Here is a 13,883-nt window from a genome sequence, read left to right on the forward strand (position 1 = left end):
AAAAAACATTTTTTTTAAAAATGTAGCTGTACATTTCTTGCCATTACCATGATCCACCAAACCAAGCCATCACAATAAATTCTCCCACTCCCATGGTTCATGGCTGTAGTAGAGCAAATACACAATAGTGCACATTTTGCTGGTTTTTTTTTTATCTTACATGAATACAGTGATAGAATAGTGACTCTGATATTAATTTAAAAAGTTATTACACTGACCCTGACCTTTACCCTGACACTTGATCACACTGACACTGACCTTGATCAAGCCCTGATTTAGCTATTTTATCTTTAGTTATTGTTATTAACCACTTAACCCAACCGTCCTCCCGCAATGTACTGCGGCCGGGCGGCAGCTACAGGCAGAGCGATGTACGAGTACGATGCTCTGGCTGTACTAACACAGGGGGGTGCTGCGCGCCTGAGTGGGCACGCAGTGCTCCCTACCCATGACTGCTGTGTCCGGAAGACACAGCTGCTATGAACCAATCTGATTCATAACAGCTCTGCTTCTCTTCCTAGTGAGCTGGGATTGGCCCACAGCTGTCACACGATACATGGGGCCAATCACAGACCCTTTGTTGTTTTTCATGGAAGATTTGTACCAATTGATTGACCAAAGCAATTTATATGCAAAACAATACATGGCAGCCCACCTAAATTCAGACATTGCCAGACAATTTGCATGGAAACCTATCACGGTTTCTGAATTTAAAACTTTTTTGGGCCTAACATGGGCATTACAAAAAAGAATGAATTGCAGTCATATCGGTCCACAGAGCCAATTCATTATATGCCCATGTTTTCTGCTGTTATATATTTGCCCAACATTGACCAGCAATGTACAGGTATGTCACTGGACTTTGAGTGTTTATACCGGGATGATGCCTGCATTCTGGCATCGTTTTTTTTAGTTGACGGTCAGCTTTCATGTACAAGGAATCCTAGTGGCCAATTAGCTGCTGAATCATTTTCTCAAGCAGCGGGAAGGGACATCCCCCCCCTTCCGCCTTCCACAGTATTCATGGACTCTCCTGTCCCACAGGGGAATCCGAGAATGCAGCCAGCAGTTCCGGTGGCTGACCATAGAGCTGATCAGAGACTAGAATGGCTCTAATCATCTCTATGGTCTAAGAAATCGGAAGCTACGAGCATTTCATCACTTCAGTTTTGCAGGATATAAGCAGTGCCATTTGTAAATTAGTAAAGCATCTGATCACACCGATCTTGGTGAGATCAGATGATGTAAGAGCAGAAGAGATATCTGATATCTGATAGAACACAGATTTCTCAAAAAGAATACCTGTCAATGCCTATTGCAGTCACAGGGGATATTTGCATTCCCTGATAGCAATAAAAGTGAAAAAAAAATTAAAGGAACAGTGTAAAAATAATAAAACGAAAATTAAAAAAAGCCCCCACATGTGCGCAAGCGTTGACGCCTATCGATATTAAAATGTATGTACTTTGTCGCCATTGCACGGGCATGAGCAATTTTAAAGCATGCCATGATTGGTATCTATTTACTTGGTATAACACAATATTTTATACTCTATCAAGCAATTGGGCAATATATTGTGCTTTTGTGCATTAAAAGTCTAAAAAGTGTATTTTTCCCAGAAGATTTGCATTTGAAAAATTGTTGCGCAAATACTTTGTGACTTAAAAAATGTCAACACCTACCATTTTATTCTCTAGATACCTGTAATGTTGTGGGGTTCAAATAAATTTCCTAGAAAAAAAACCCAGTTTTTTCATGTGAACAAAAAGTGTCAGAAAAGGCGTGGTTTTCAAGAGTGGGTGATGTGTGGCATAAGCTTCTAATATTGGCCCTGAAATGCCAGGACAGTAGAAACCACCCCCCAATGACCCCTTTTTACCTTTTTGGAAAGTGGACACTCCAAGGTATTTGCTAAGAGGCATGGTGAGTATTTTGCAGCTCTCATTTGTTGCCACGTTTTTGGAAAACGAAGAAATAAAACAAAAATGTATTTTTTTATATTTTTTATTTTTCAAAACCCTGTTAATTTGAAAAATAAATAAATACAAATAATATCTGTGAAATACTCAGCATGCCTTTTATCAAATTCCTTGGGGTGTCTACTTTCCAAAAAGGGGTAATTTGGGGGGTTGTTTGTATTATTTTAGAGCCTCCGAACCTGTGATAGGCAGTGGGGAAGTGATAAGCCCTTTGAAAGCCTGGAGGTGGTCATTGGATTTTGGGAGCTTGTATGTAGCTAGGCTGTCAAAAAGACTCTCACATGTGGTATCCCCATACTCGGGAGAAGTAGAAGAATGTGTTTTGGGGAATAATTCCACATATACCCAATGGCTTGTGTGAGCAATATATCATTTAAGTGACACCTTTGTGTAAAAAAAAAATTTAAAAAATAACTTACGAAAAATGTGTGGCAAAATATAAAATGTTCCATGGACTCAACATGCCTCTCTGCAAAATCCTTGGGGTGTCTACTTTCCAGAAAATGGTTCATTGGGGGGGGGGGGGTTGTTCTGCTTTGGCATTTTAGCACCTCAAGAAATGTGATAGGCAGTCAGAAAGTAAAAGCTGTGGAAATTCCAAAATATATACCATAGTTTGTAGACGCTATAACTTTCACGCAAACTAATTAATATACATGTATTGAGATTTTTTTTTTTACCAAAGACATGTAGCAGAATACATTTTGGCCTAAATTTCTGACTAACTTTGAGTTTATTGGACATTTTTTATAACCAAAAGTGAAAAATATATTTTTTTTTCAAAATTTTCAGTCTTTTTTTGTTTATAGCACAAAAATTAAAAACCGCAGAGCTGATCAAATATCACTAAAAGAAAGCTCTATTTGTGTGAAAAAGGACAAATTTAGCTTGGGTACAGCATTGTATGACTGTGCAATTACCAGTTGAAATAGCACAGTGCCGAACAGCAAAAAAATGGCCTGGTCATGAAGGCGGGTAAATCTTCTGGAGGGCAAGTGGTTAATATTGTTTTGTTTACATCAGGGGCAAGGGCGGACTGACAACTCATGGGGCCCTCAGGCAATAGGGATAATGGGGCCCCTGTGTCCTTGCCCAAACTCAAAAAAGCCAATGAAAAAGGTACCAGGGACATCTCATGGGGCCCCCTACTGACCCCAGGCCCTCAGGCAGTGCCCGAGTTTCCAAATGGTCAGTCCGCCCCTGATCAGGGGTCCACCCTGTGACCCAAGCTGGCTATGAATGCAGCCCAACACAAAATGGTAAACTTTCTTAAAAATGTTGATTTTTAAAAAAAAAAACATTGTTAGTAAAAATGCATTACGCTTAGTGAACACATGCAGCCAAAGAAAATGTAGACAGTGGATCTTTATTGGACTTTTATTAGTTTTATCTTCCAAAAGAAAAATCTCCTACTTTTCACAGTCACTCCTTATTCATGTCATCATGAATTAGAGGGGCAGAGTCACTGCCTTGTGTGTGAGAGGAAAGGGGGCTGCACAGTTTTGTTTTGTGTTTTGGGAACTTCTGTCACTTATTGATCTGCGGAGGAGAATGCACCATTAGATGTAATTTTGTTTGTTTGTTTTGTTGTGCTATAGATTACGTGAAACCAATATAATATTTTTTTATGGATGTCTTGTAATCTTTTCACTGCTCGTCTAGATGAAGTAGACTTACCTTACAAAATGCATTGACCACAATTTGGGACACCTACAATGATATATTTATAGCAGATAGGTGGCCATTTATATTCATGTAATAACAAGTGTTTGCATTTGAGCATCATTGTTTTTAAAATATATATGTCAGTATATACTGTATTTATATGTCCTGTCAGTAATAAATTGGATTTATTTATTATAATTTGTGTGCTTAATACATATTGTTTCCTTGTTGCTGCCTTTGAAACTCTCTTTTATTATGAGGTCTGTACAATTATTTACTATTGTGAGATGGTAGCACCCTAGGATTTGCATTAGTGTCACCTAATAAAACCCCTTTTATTCAAAATGCCTGCAGCTGTGTAGAATTAGTATGTTTATAATCTCTAAATGGAGGAATACATTTTAGTGCCAATTTCATAAGATTCTGCTGTTATAACATTGATTTACTAAAGGATGTATGAATGTTCACACAATAAAAAGTTTGGAGATTCAATTCTATCATCCAATCATGTATAAGAAAATTCCTATTTACTGATTTCATCTGCACATACAGGCGTACCTCGGTTTACGAATTCTGCGGGACTTTTCGTATTGCAAAAAATTTGTAAAACGAAACACGGTTTCCCATAGGAATGTATTGAAAACCAATTTGATAGCCATGTGGGTGCAGGTCCCTGAACGCAGACAGTGTACATTTGGGGACCCATACCCACACGGATGTCAAACTGAGAGCAGCGGCTGTGTCTGTGCATTTGCCGTGTCCCAATTGACATGAATTAGACTGCCTGCACAAGGATGCACTGAACACTTGTGCATCCCTCTGCGGGAAAACACGGTCCTCACACTGGTGTACACCTTGGTATGCCCCTGGGAATGAGCTCTACTTGAGTGACTAGTCACAATATATTGTGCAAATGTTCTTTTTGATTTGAGCACTATTTATTAACAGTTCTGTTCGCTAGGAAAAAATAACAGTGACGGAAGCACATGGTTAAAGTGTATACTGAATATTTTGCAAGTCCAGTCTTAGCTCTGCTACAAAGCTATAGGCACCACTAGTATTTAACAATTCTGGGTGTATCAGATAGTGTGCCCCTGCTGCATATCTGCTGTGTTCAGTGGTGTATTTAGGTTTTGTGCTGCCCTAGGCAACAAAAAACCAAAAAAAAAAAAATCGGCGGCGCCCGCAGAGAGAGAGCCTGACATTGGCTGCCCTCCCATACACCAGCCACCATCCCCCATGGCAAGAGAGAGACACTCACATTAACATCTCCAGACATCCCGGGAACAACAGTTGGGCTGTGCATACACCATCATGAAACCCGCAGCCTCTCTCGGAACCCACCAGGTCCCCATGTCGCGCGTGTCTCTTCTTCCATCCCTTCTTCCAACAGGCAGTGCTGCCCCCCCTGAGGAATACCACCCTAGGCAAATACCTTGTTTGCCTTGTGATAAATACACCCCTGGCTGTGTTCCTGAGAGACATAGCAACCATCAAAAGCTCTTGTAAAGAGCTCCACCATGATCCACCGATACCATCTAGCAGCATTTTTGCCAATGTGCCCTATGGTTCCACTCAATGGTCATAATGTCACTGCAGCACATTATAGGGATCAAGCAGCTTGCAAATGAAACCACAACATGTAGCATGTGACACACTCGAAAGTGTCAAATGCTGTATGTAGCTCTACAAAACAACAAAGATTAGACTTGCCACCCACTGGACAGATAAAGAGTCATAATTTTCTTTTACAGGTGCTCCTGTTATAACATTTGCCAATTGGTTCACTTTCAAATCATTCATTTAATCAGACAGAAAAATATGACTTGGCTTCATGTAATTATTCTGACATCATCAATTTGAAAGGCTGGTAAAATTCTTATTAAACAACAAGTTGTGGTTCATATTTTTATTAACAAATTTAAGGTGTACAATTATCTAATTTGAACATTATATGATAATTATATGAGCTGCCTTTGGTGTTTTAAGACACATTCACATTGTCTCTTCAGCATGTTATCAGAAGTATGTTATAACTAGAGCAAGAAAATATTTTGTATAGTTTCTTAAATCAGTACAAATCCACTGTTATCCAGGATTACTATGGCATTTCCAGCTTACGGAAGTGTCTTGTATTAGCTAAGCGTGTCCTTTCGACTTGAGATGCAAGAAGAATATCAACATAGTATTCACTCCACCAGAACCGCTCTCATTTGTGCTTAGCACCAAGTTTACCAGTCACCCACTTAACTTTCCAGTTATAGATATGCATAATGGTCTCAGTTTAAAGTATAGAGAATGTTATTAAAGACAAGTTGCAGTCTGCATTTAGGTTAAACCAACACATTATAGTGATACCAGAGTGAGAGGAAGATGTCCACTTGGTATAAATGTGGGTCAATAGTATTGTAGCCTTCCATGTCTTGCCGAATTAGTCCATGGTCTGGGCAAAGAAGTCGTTGACACTCCATGAACTAACTGTCCTTGTAGCCTTATAGGTGTTACAGTTGTTGGACCCTGAAAAGGGGTAAGATTTGAAGACTCTCTGTTTCTGTTCTCCTCACCAGGAAAAGCCCTTTGCCTCATCAGTAACATTGCTGGAGTATCCTTTGTTGTCCATCGTTTGCCCTGTTGGAAAAAGACAAAATTCACATATTACCCAACTTGTTGATGAATTTATATTTTAAAAGGTAGTTATTCTATAGCGCAATAATCTTCAGGAATGTGGCTGACAATGCTGCTGCATTGTTTTCGGTTAAGATTTTTATCCACTCACACACTGGCCTTACTCAAAATCTTTACCTTTCACGCATAAATGCACCTACCCCTAAAGGAAAGGTTGTCCCCATGAATGAGCATTAGGCCCTACTATACTCATTCCTCCTATACCCACCCAAGCTCAGTGATCCATACCGCCAAATCAACAACCTTACTGCACACATTGATACTATTGCTCTCCCTCTAGCAATCCTGCTAAATTATTGACCTACCATCCTCTCAGTCATCTCTACCACTACTGCACAGTTACAGCACATTCCATACTCGACTACTTCACCCTCCTAACAACAGCTTACCAACACCCCCTTCCCAACAACCTGCATTTACCCTCCACCTACTCACAGTGCATCTTTTCTAACAATCTGCATTCACTATCCCCACTTGCCAACCTGTATTTGTAAGTATGATTTGCTTTTCTTTCATAAATTAACGCATGTGTAAGAACATACTATTATCCACAAGCATTCCCATTCTGGATTGGGAATTATCAAGAATGGCACAGGTAAGGAAACAACTAAACTACAGCATAATCATATACGTGAGTGTGCTGTGGGGGTGTAGGTCCAAAGATATCAATGGCAGCTTCTCAATGAGACTAAAGTCATCTCTGCAATACATAAAGGAAACAGCAGAGGGCGCCAACTAATTGCAGTGTATAGAAAAAGAATTAAAAATCAAAAGTGGAAACTCACAAGATGCATAAGGATAACAGCATTTAATTCATGTAGTGTGGTTTGCTGTTGAGCCTCAGTGTGTCTTCAGGAGCCCGGAAGCAAATACACTGAAGCCCAACAGCAAACCCCACTGGGTGGATTCCATGCTCTTATCCTTATGCATCTTGTGAGTTGCCACTTGAGATTTTTAATAAAGTATTTTCCTATATACTGCACCTAGTTTTCACTCTACTGTTTCCATTCTGGATAGAGCACACTTTTTAAAGCATTTGCTTTTATATCATATTCAGGGATAACAGACACCTACACAAATACAGTATATCCCATTTATGTCTGCCTTTTCGTTTTCTGTGCTTTGAGAGATGTCATCGCAGGTCCAAACCAGTATAAACATTGCAAGTGAGAACAAAGAACATTTATGCTCTATGCACCTGCTAAATTGAAGGTTTTCACCGTTGGGAATCATAGTTGATTTCTATGCTACAGTGCACTTATGTAAATATTGGGGATCAGAAACTGTTAAAAGCAGGCAACAGCTAATTAAGTTTAACTACAGTGTATACTACATGTCTCCAGGCAGGAACTGAAAGCAAATAAAGCATCACAAAGCCTATTAAATGAGCTATTTGCTTTCCACAATTGGCTGTCTAGAATTGCACAGTGGATGGACATAGATTAGCTACAGTTATGCAGTGGCTGCCTTATCCTCAGTGATTGCATACATGCATCTTAGCATAGAAATATGGCTCCTGAAAGTGAAGATATTAAATCATATAGCATTATGAAGAAAATTCCTTGCCTATGTTCACTCCTTGTCTGAAGAACCATGTTTACATTGACCCTGCCCATTACAATGCTTAAAGGTGCAGGTCATATATAATGTTTGAAAAATTGATTTATACCACTGGATATATTGAAAGAGCTAGGTGGTTTAAAAGAACAATTACATACCTTCCAACTTTCTAAAATGATAAAGAGCAAAACCTTTTAGTACACAGTATGTAGACAAAGGACACCTCCCTACCAAGGCTTCAGTTACATAAACCACTAAGGTCCAATATGCAGAAGATGATTAGTTAAACCACATATCTGCTTTTTTTAACCTCAGTTTCTACTTTATATTACTGCATTTGGCATTTTGAAAAGTAAATATAGAGGTTGAATATACATTTTAGTGCAGTTTAGGTAGTATATAATATCAAATATCACATTTTGTATAGAAATAGACAAATCTGACCAAAAAGGGGGATTTAGTTTTAAAAAAGGGGACAGTGCCTCCAAATGCGAGACAGTTGGGAGCCAGGTAACTATTGTATAATTATAAACAGAAAAATCTTTGACAAAAAGTGGTAGCAACTGTAAAACCTAAACTAGCCATACATGGCTGCTGAAATGGGTTGACATTCTAGCCATGGGTGGCCTTGCTGGCACCACAAAGCTCAATAAAAAAAGTCAGTTTCAAAATCAAAGAGACTAAGTGGAATATTTTGGGCTGAACAGTGTCTGCATCCAATCAGAAGCAGTCGCTGTTTGAGTATTCAGGCAGCTCTGACAACAGTGGCCAGCAATATAGATTCCTTTGTCCACCAAATCTAGCGTGGATGAAGGATTCAATTGATTTTTTTTCGTTCATCTTGCAGGGCTTAGTAGCCCAAAAACACATTGCCTGCCCCTCCAGTGTTCCACTGCATCAGTGGTGAGTGTGCTGGCTGTGTCTGTTACAGGGGTGGACTGACAACTCATGGGGCCCCCAGGCAATAGGCAATCATGGGGCCCCTGTGTCCTTGCCCAAACTCAAAAAAGCCTATGAAAAAGGTACCAGGGGCATCTCATGGGGCCCCCTACTGACCCCGGGCCCTCGGGCAGTGCCAGAGTTTCCAAATGGTCAGTCCGCCCCCTGGTCTCTTACAGCGTTGCCTGCCTGTACCTCTCCTGTGCAGCTGCTCTGACTAGCACTCACTGATCTACTGGCTGCTTGTCATCTTCCGGTCCAAGCTGTTTACATACCATTGGGCAATGTGTGGATCCTAGCTCTTTTGTCTTTACCCCACTGGTGTTATCCCATGAGCTGGTGTAATGCTCTGCAACCAGGCTGGATGTTCCTAATGTGACATGTAAGTGGATGGTGTTTTATCCTCATTGGAGTAGAATTTTATACTGACATTGCTCTGCTGGGTTTTTTTTTTTGTTTATAACAAGAGAAATCTAAGCATTTATGGCTAGCCTTGATAGAGTGGTTGCACCTAGATTCTTACCACTCATAGTGTACACTAACTTTAATACATGCAGCCACTCAGACACAATACTTGGATACATGTACCCTTCGATATGCTATTGATACTGCAAATAAAGACCCTTTTCTAAAAAGATATTGACCACACCTAACTATTACATCCCTGGACTGATATACTTAAAGCCAGACTCCAGACTAAACTTCTTTTTTTTAGTTTTGGATATAGCAGGGAATGATTATACATTTTGCTAAATTGTTTACTGCTGCTTGTAACTTCTGTATTTGGTAGATTTCTCTTCACTGCCTATATATTTTATGGTTGTTATTTAGTACAGTTAGAACAGGATATGCTGGAAAATCTCTCCAATGGGGACACAGGCAACTAAAAAAGATTTCTAGTAAAGTGAACAAGAACCTTTTTCAGGATTTTAATTCTGTTGTGTAGTTTTTCCAGAATCTCAGTCCAAGCTACAGGTGTTAGAAGAGAATTCGATGAGAAATGCCCTCTGTAGGAATTTAAGCCCAGATGAAATTTTGTTGAAAAGCCGCCAAGAATTAGCACACATCAGTAAATGATTGACATATCAATCACCAGGGCACAGAAGGGTCTTACTTATGTCTCTGAGTCATTATAAATGCTCTTATATTCTACTTGCACTGATTATGCTTGCAGAAGACACTGCTCTAAGAATTACTGTACAGTGGAAACAGCATTACCTAAATCAATTGTATTGCTTTATGGTAACTAACCAGCAGGTGACACCATTGCACTGCTCAGAAGCAGTCTCTGGTTCAGTAAAGCTCTAGTAATGGGAGGCATTTGGTTTCTGCATTAAAGCAGAAGTAAACTTAAAGTATAAGTTCACCTTAAAAAAAATAAATAAATTCACATCTTTTTTGCAGGTAAAAATTTTTTTTTTCACTTGGAGCCTAGAAAGCATTGCTCTCATGATCATCAGATTGCGGGTGCCATGCAGGACTCCTGCAGACCTGTCAGTGTTGTCTGTACCTGTACGGGCATGCAGATACACACAGAGAAGAAGACACAGTGAACTACCACAGTGCTCAACAATGCCATGGTAGTTCATTGAGAACTACAAGCCAACAGCCGCAAAGACTTTCGGTACTTGTAGTTTCCCATTCACAGAACTTTGTGAATAAATGACGTGACTTGGCAGGTGGAGCCCTGTATGGCCGCATTTTTTTTTAAAACAGTGACAGCTAGCTGGGGGGAGAAGATCTCAGCCTGATGTGTTTGTAAAATCAGCACACATACACTTCTTAGGCACACAGCTAACCTCTTGATTGCCCTTCTGATCACCCCTGTCATCCAGCCAGTGTCATGAGTACAGTGTTATCACTGATCGCTGTATTAATGTCAGTAGTGATGTCAGATAGTATCAGAGTCCGTTATCCCCAGTCCCTGATTGCCCACCACACTATAATAGTCTCACTATAAGTCACTGATCGCTACCATTACCTGTATACTGTCTTTCCAGGTCCGTGTCCTGGTTACGGTCAGAACTATACTAGTGTCCCTTAAAGTATAGTTTCCCCCAAAATGCAGTGTTAGCAGGATATGCCCCAATCATGGCCAGCACTCGGAATCTGGGGCAGTTGTGCATGGTAGCCAATCAGCTTCTAACTTTAACTTGTTCAATTAAGCTTTGACAATAAAACCTGGATGCGGATTGGTTTCAAGGCAGAGATGCACCAGATTTTGCATACTCCAGTTTTAGTAAATCTCCCCCATTATCCACAAAACCAGTGTTAGCAAGATCAGGCCTGATCTTGGCTAGCTCTAGCAGTAAATCTCATTTCCAGTGCACAAGCAGTTCCTGATAACTAGCCAGGAGCTATATTTCACATAGTCGCCACTAGGTGTTTGAAAAGTTAGTGCCCAAAATGTCCAAAAAATGATACATTAGTGAGGAGGTGTACAAGATTCTGAGCATGACAGATGAGAATGAAGTTGAGGCCTTGCTATCAGAATTGGGCTCAGAATATGAACCTGTACAAAGCAGAAACACTCTGACAGCTAGCTAAGATGATGGTGAAGAGGTCCCTACTAAAACAAGGCATACCCACCCCTATGTTGCTGCAGTGCTAGAAACACATAATCATGCTCAGATGCAGCTGGGTGCAAGTACTACTTTATGTGATCTTGCAAACTCCAGTAGTGTAGTACATCCTGGCCTTTTAGACACTAGCACTATAGTATGTCATGGTGAAGCGGCCAGCACTATCAGTTTAAAGTCATTCTAAAGGCATAATTTTTTTCTTAAAATAACAAACATGTCTATGCTTACCTGCTGTGGGCAGTGGTTTTGCACAGAGCAGCCTGGATACTCCTATTTTTGGGTCCCTCGCTGGCGCTCCTGGCCCCCCCCCCTGTTGGGTGCCCCCACAGCAAGCAGCTTGCTATGGGGTTACCCTCTGCTCTGTGTGTCTATTCACACATAGTGCTGAGGCTTGGCCCCGTCTTTTCTCTCTTCTCATTGGCTCACTTGCTGTGATTGACAGCAGCGGGAGCCAGTGGCTCCCACTGATGTCTCAGCCAATGAGAAGAGAGAGTCCCGGGATAGCCAGTACACATCGCTGGATCAAGAGGGGACTTATTAGAGGGGGTGGGGGGATGCTACACACAGAAGGTTTTTTACCTTCATTCAAAGAATGCATGAAGGTAAAAAACCTTCAGCCTGTACAACCACTTTAATGAAACTACAAGAAATCGCACATGGGCCCGTAGAGCCCATGGAAGCTTTCCAGAGGTGCTTACAAACCCTAATTGGCTGTCCCCAAATTCAGCAACACACGTTATCCCCCCATTAACAGCCCAGCCCAGGGTTCAGGTGGAAACAGCCAACTTAACAATGCCCCTTGACTTTTTTGAGCTGTTTTTTACTGAAGACCTTTATAATTTGATTGTGGACCAAAGTTATATTTATGCTTAACAGTACATCACCACCAAACCAAATTCATACCTTGCCAGGCCATTCGAGTGGAACCCTATCAAGGTTTCCGAATTTAAAACTTTTTTGGGCCTAACCTTTAACATGGGTATTAAAAAAAAAAAAGAATGAATTGCAATCATATTGGTCCACAGACCCCATTCATCATATGCCCAAGTTCTCTGCTGCAATGGCCAGGAAAAGAAAATAACGGTAATAATGAGTTGTATGCATTTCAGTGACAATAAACTCTGTTGTCCCCGGGGTACCCGTGACTATTATCAGCTCCACAAAATTTGGCCCCTCATAAATTGCCTGCCCCTGAAAATTGCAGATATGTATACTTCCCAACAAAACATCAGCATAGACAAGTCCTTTGTATATTTTACTGGCAGGCTTGTAATCAAGCAATATCTCCCCAGCATGAATGCCAGATATGAAGTCAAAATGTATAAGATCTGTGAGAGGGACACAGGCTATACGTACTGATTTTGAATTTATGAGGAAAAAGACAATCAAGTGGAGCCCCCTGGATGCCCAGACTAAATGGGGAGCAGTGGTAAGATAGCGTGGGACTTGTTGTCACCCTTGTTCAATATGGGGTACCATTTGTATGTGGAAAACTTTTATGCAAGTTTGCCACTTTTTAGAAATGTGTTCCTTGCTGTGTCACTATGCTACCTAATCTCGGGGGCTTCCCCCAATGGCTTGTTAATACTCCACTTAGAAAGGGGAAGTAAGCCTGCCTTCAGAATGAAGGCCTACTAACGGTAAAATGGAAAGACAAATGTAATATATTCATCCTGTCTTACATTCACCCAGACACGACGGTCCAAATTCAGACAATATCTAGTGTAGTTGAAAAGCCTCTCTGCATCTACAACTATAATCTAAATATGGGAATTGTAGACATCAACGACCAAATGATGAAGCAGTATTTATCCTACCACAGAGGTAGACAGTGATACAAAAATGTATTTAATCAAGGACTGCTTCCATCTCTACCACACCGTAGTAAACTATTATTCTAGGGTACAGCATGGCACAGTATTGGAGTCCACACAATTTTGCACAAAAAGCATCTCTAAAGATGTTAGGTAGTAAGAAACCCATCTATCAAATTTTGAGAGAATCTACAATCAAAGGCTGGAAAGGTTTTCATTCTGAAAAGTTATTTACAAAAAAAAGTTGTTGTTTTATTGAGCTATATTGTTACTGTGTATTATTGTCAACTGTTGTTTGCTTTGCAGGAATGCCAGTCAGCTGCAGCAGTGATCTGTGTACTCTGTTGCAGGGGTAGATTTCTCTATTTGCAGTTAAAAAAAAAAGAAACTGTATGTCCAGCATTAGGAGCATAGGGTGGTCAAGTGGTGGTAGCTCCTATGCTCGAAACATTTTTTTCTGGCACAGATTACTTCATCCACATCGAGCGATGTGAATAGAGCAATCTGTTAGATTCTTTTTGTTGTTCAGCCCACAGGCACAAGTATTTTGCATATCTCATTTGTTGCCACAACCAATTTTTGCAAAATGATGAAAAAAATTAAAATGTATATTTTCTTTTTTCATTTTTCAAAACCTTGTGACAAAAAATTAAATCTAC

The 13,883-nt window shown here is 40.3% G+C and overlaps 1 protein-coding gene across 1 annotated transcript in view; it reads right to left on the bottom strand.

Annotated features, from left to right (window-relative positions):
• Nucleotides 1–5,538: 5,538 nt before the first annotated feature.
• The window catches only part of SACK1E (scaffolding CK1 anchoring protein E), a 90,707-nt gene continuing 82,362 nt past the window's right edge, over nucleotides 5,539–13,883 (bottom strand). The window contains exon 6 of the mRNA XM_089690968.1: nucleotides 5,539–6,272. Coding sequence (XP_089547094.1) covers nucleotides 6,042–6,272 — 231 coding nt within the window. The 3' untranslated portion in view covers nucleotides 5,539–6,041. The remainder of the gene's footprint in view (nucleotides 6,273–13,883) is intronic.

This window comes from Staurois parvus, unplaced genomic scaffold, assembly GCF_062004578.1.
Source record: "Staurois parvus isolate SC_StPar_1 unplaced genomic scaffold, SC_StPar_1.0 ptg000548l, whole genome shotgun sequence".
Lineage (NCBI taxonomy): Eukaryota > Metazoa > Chordata > Amphibia > Anura > Ranidae > Staurois > Staurois parvus.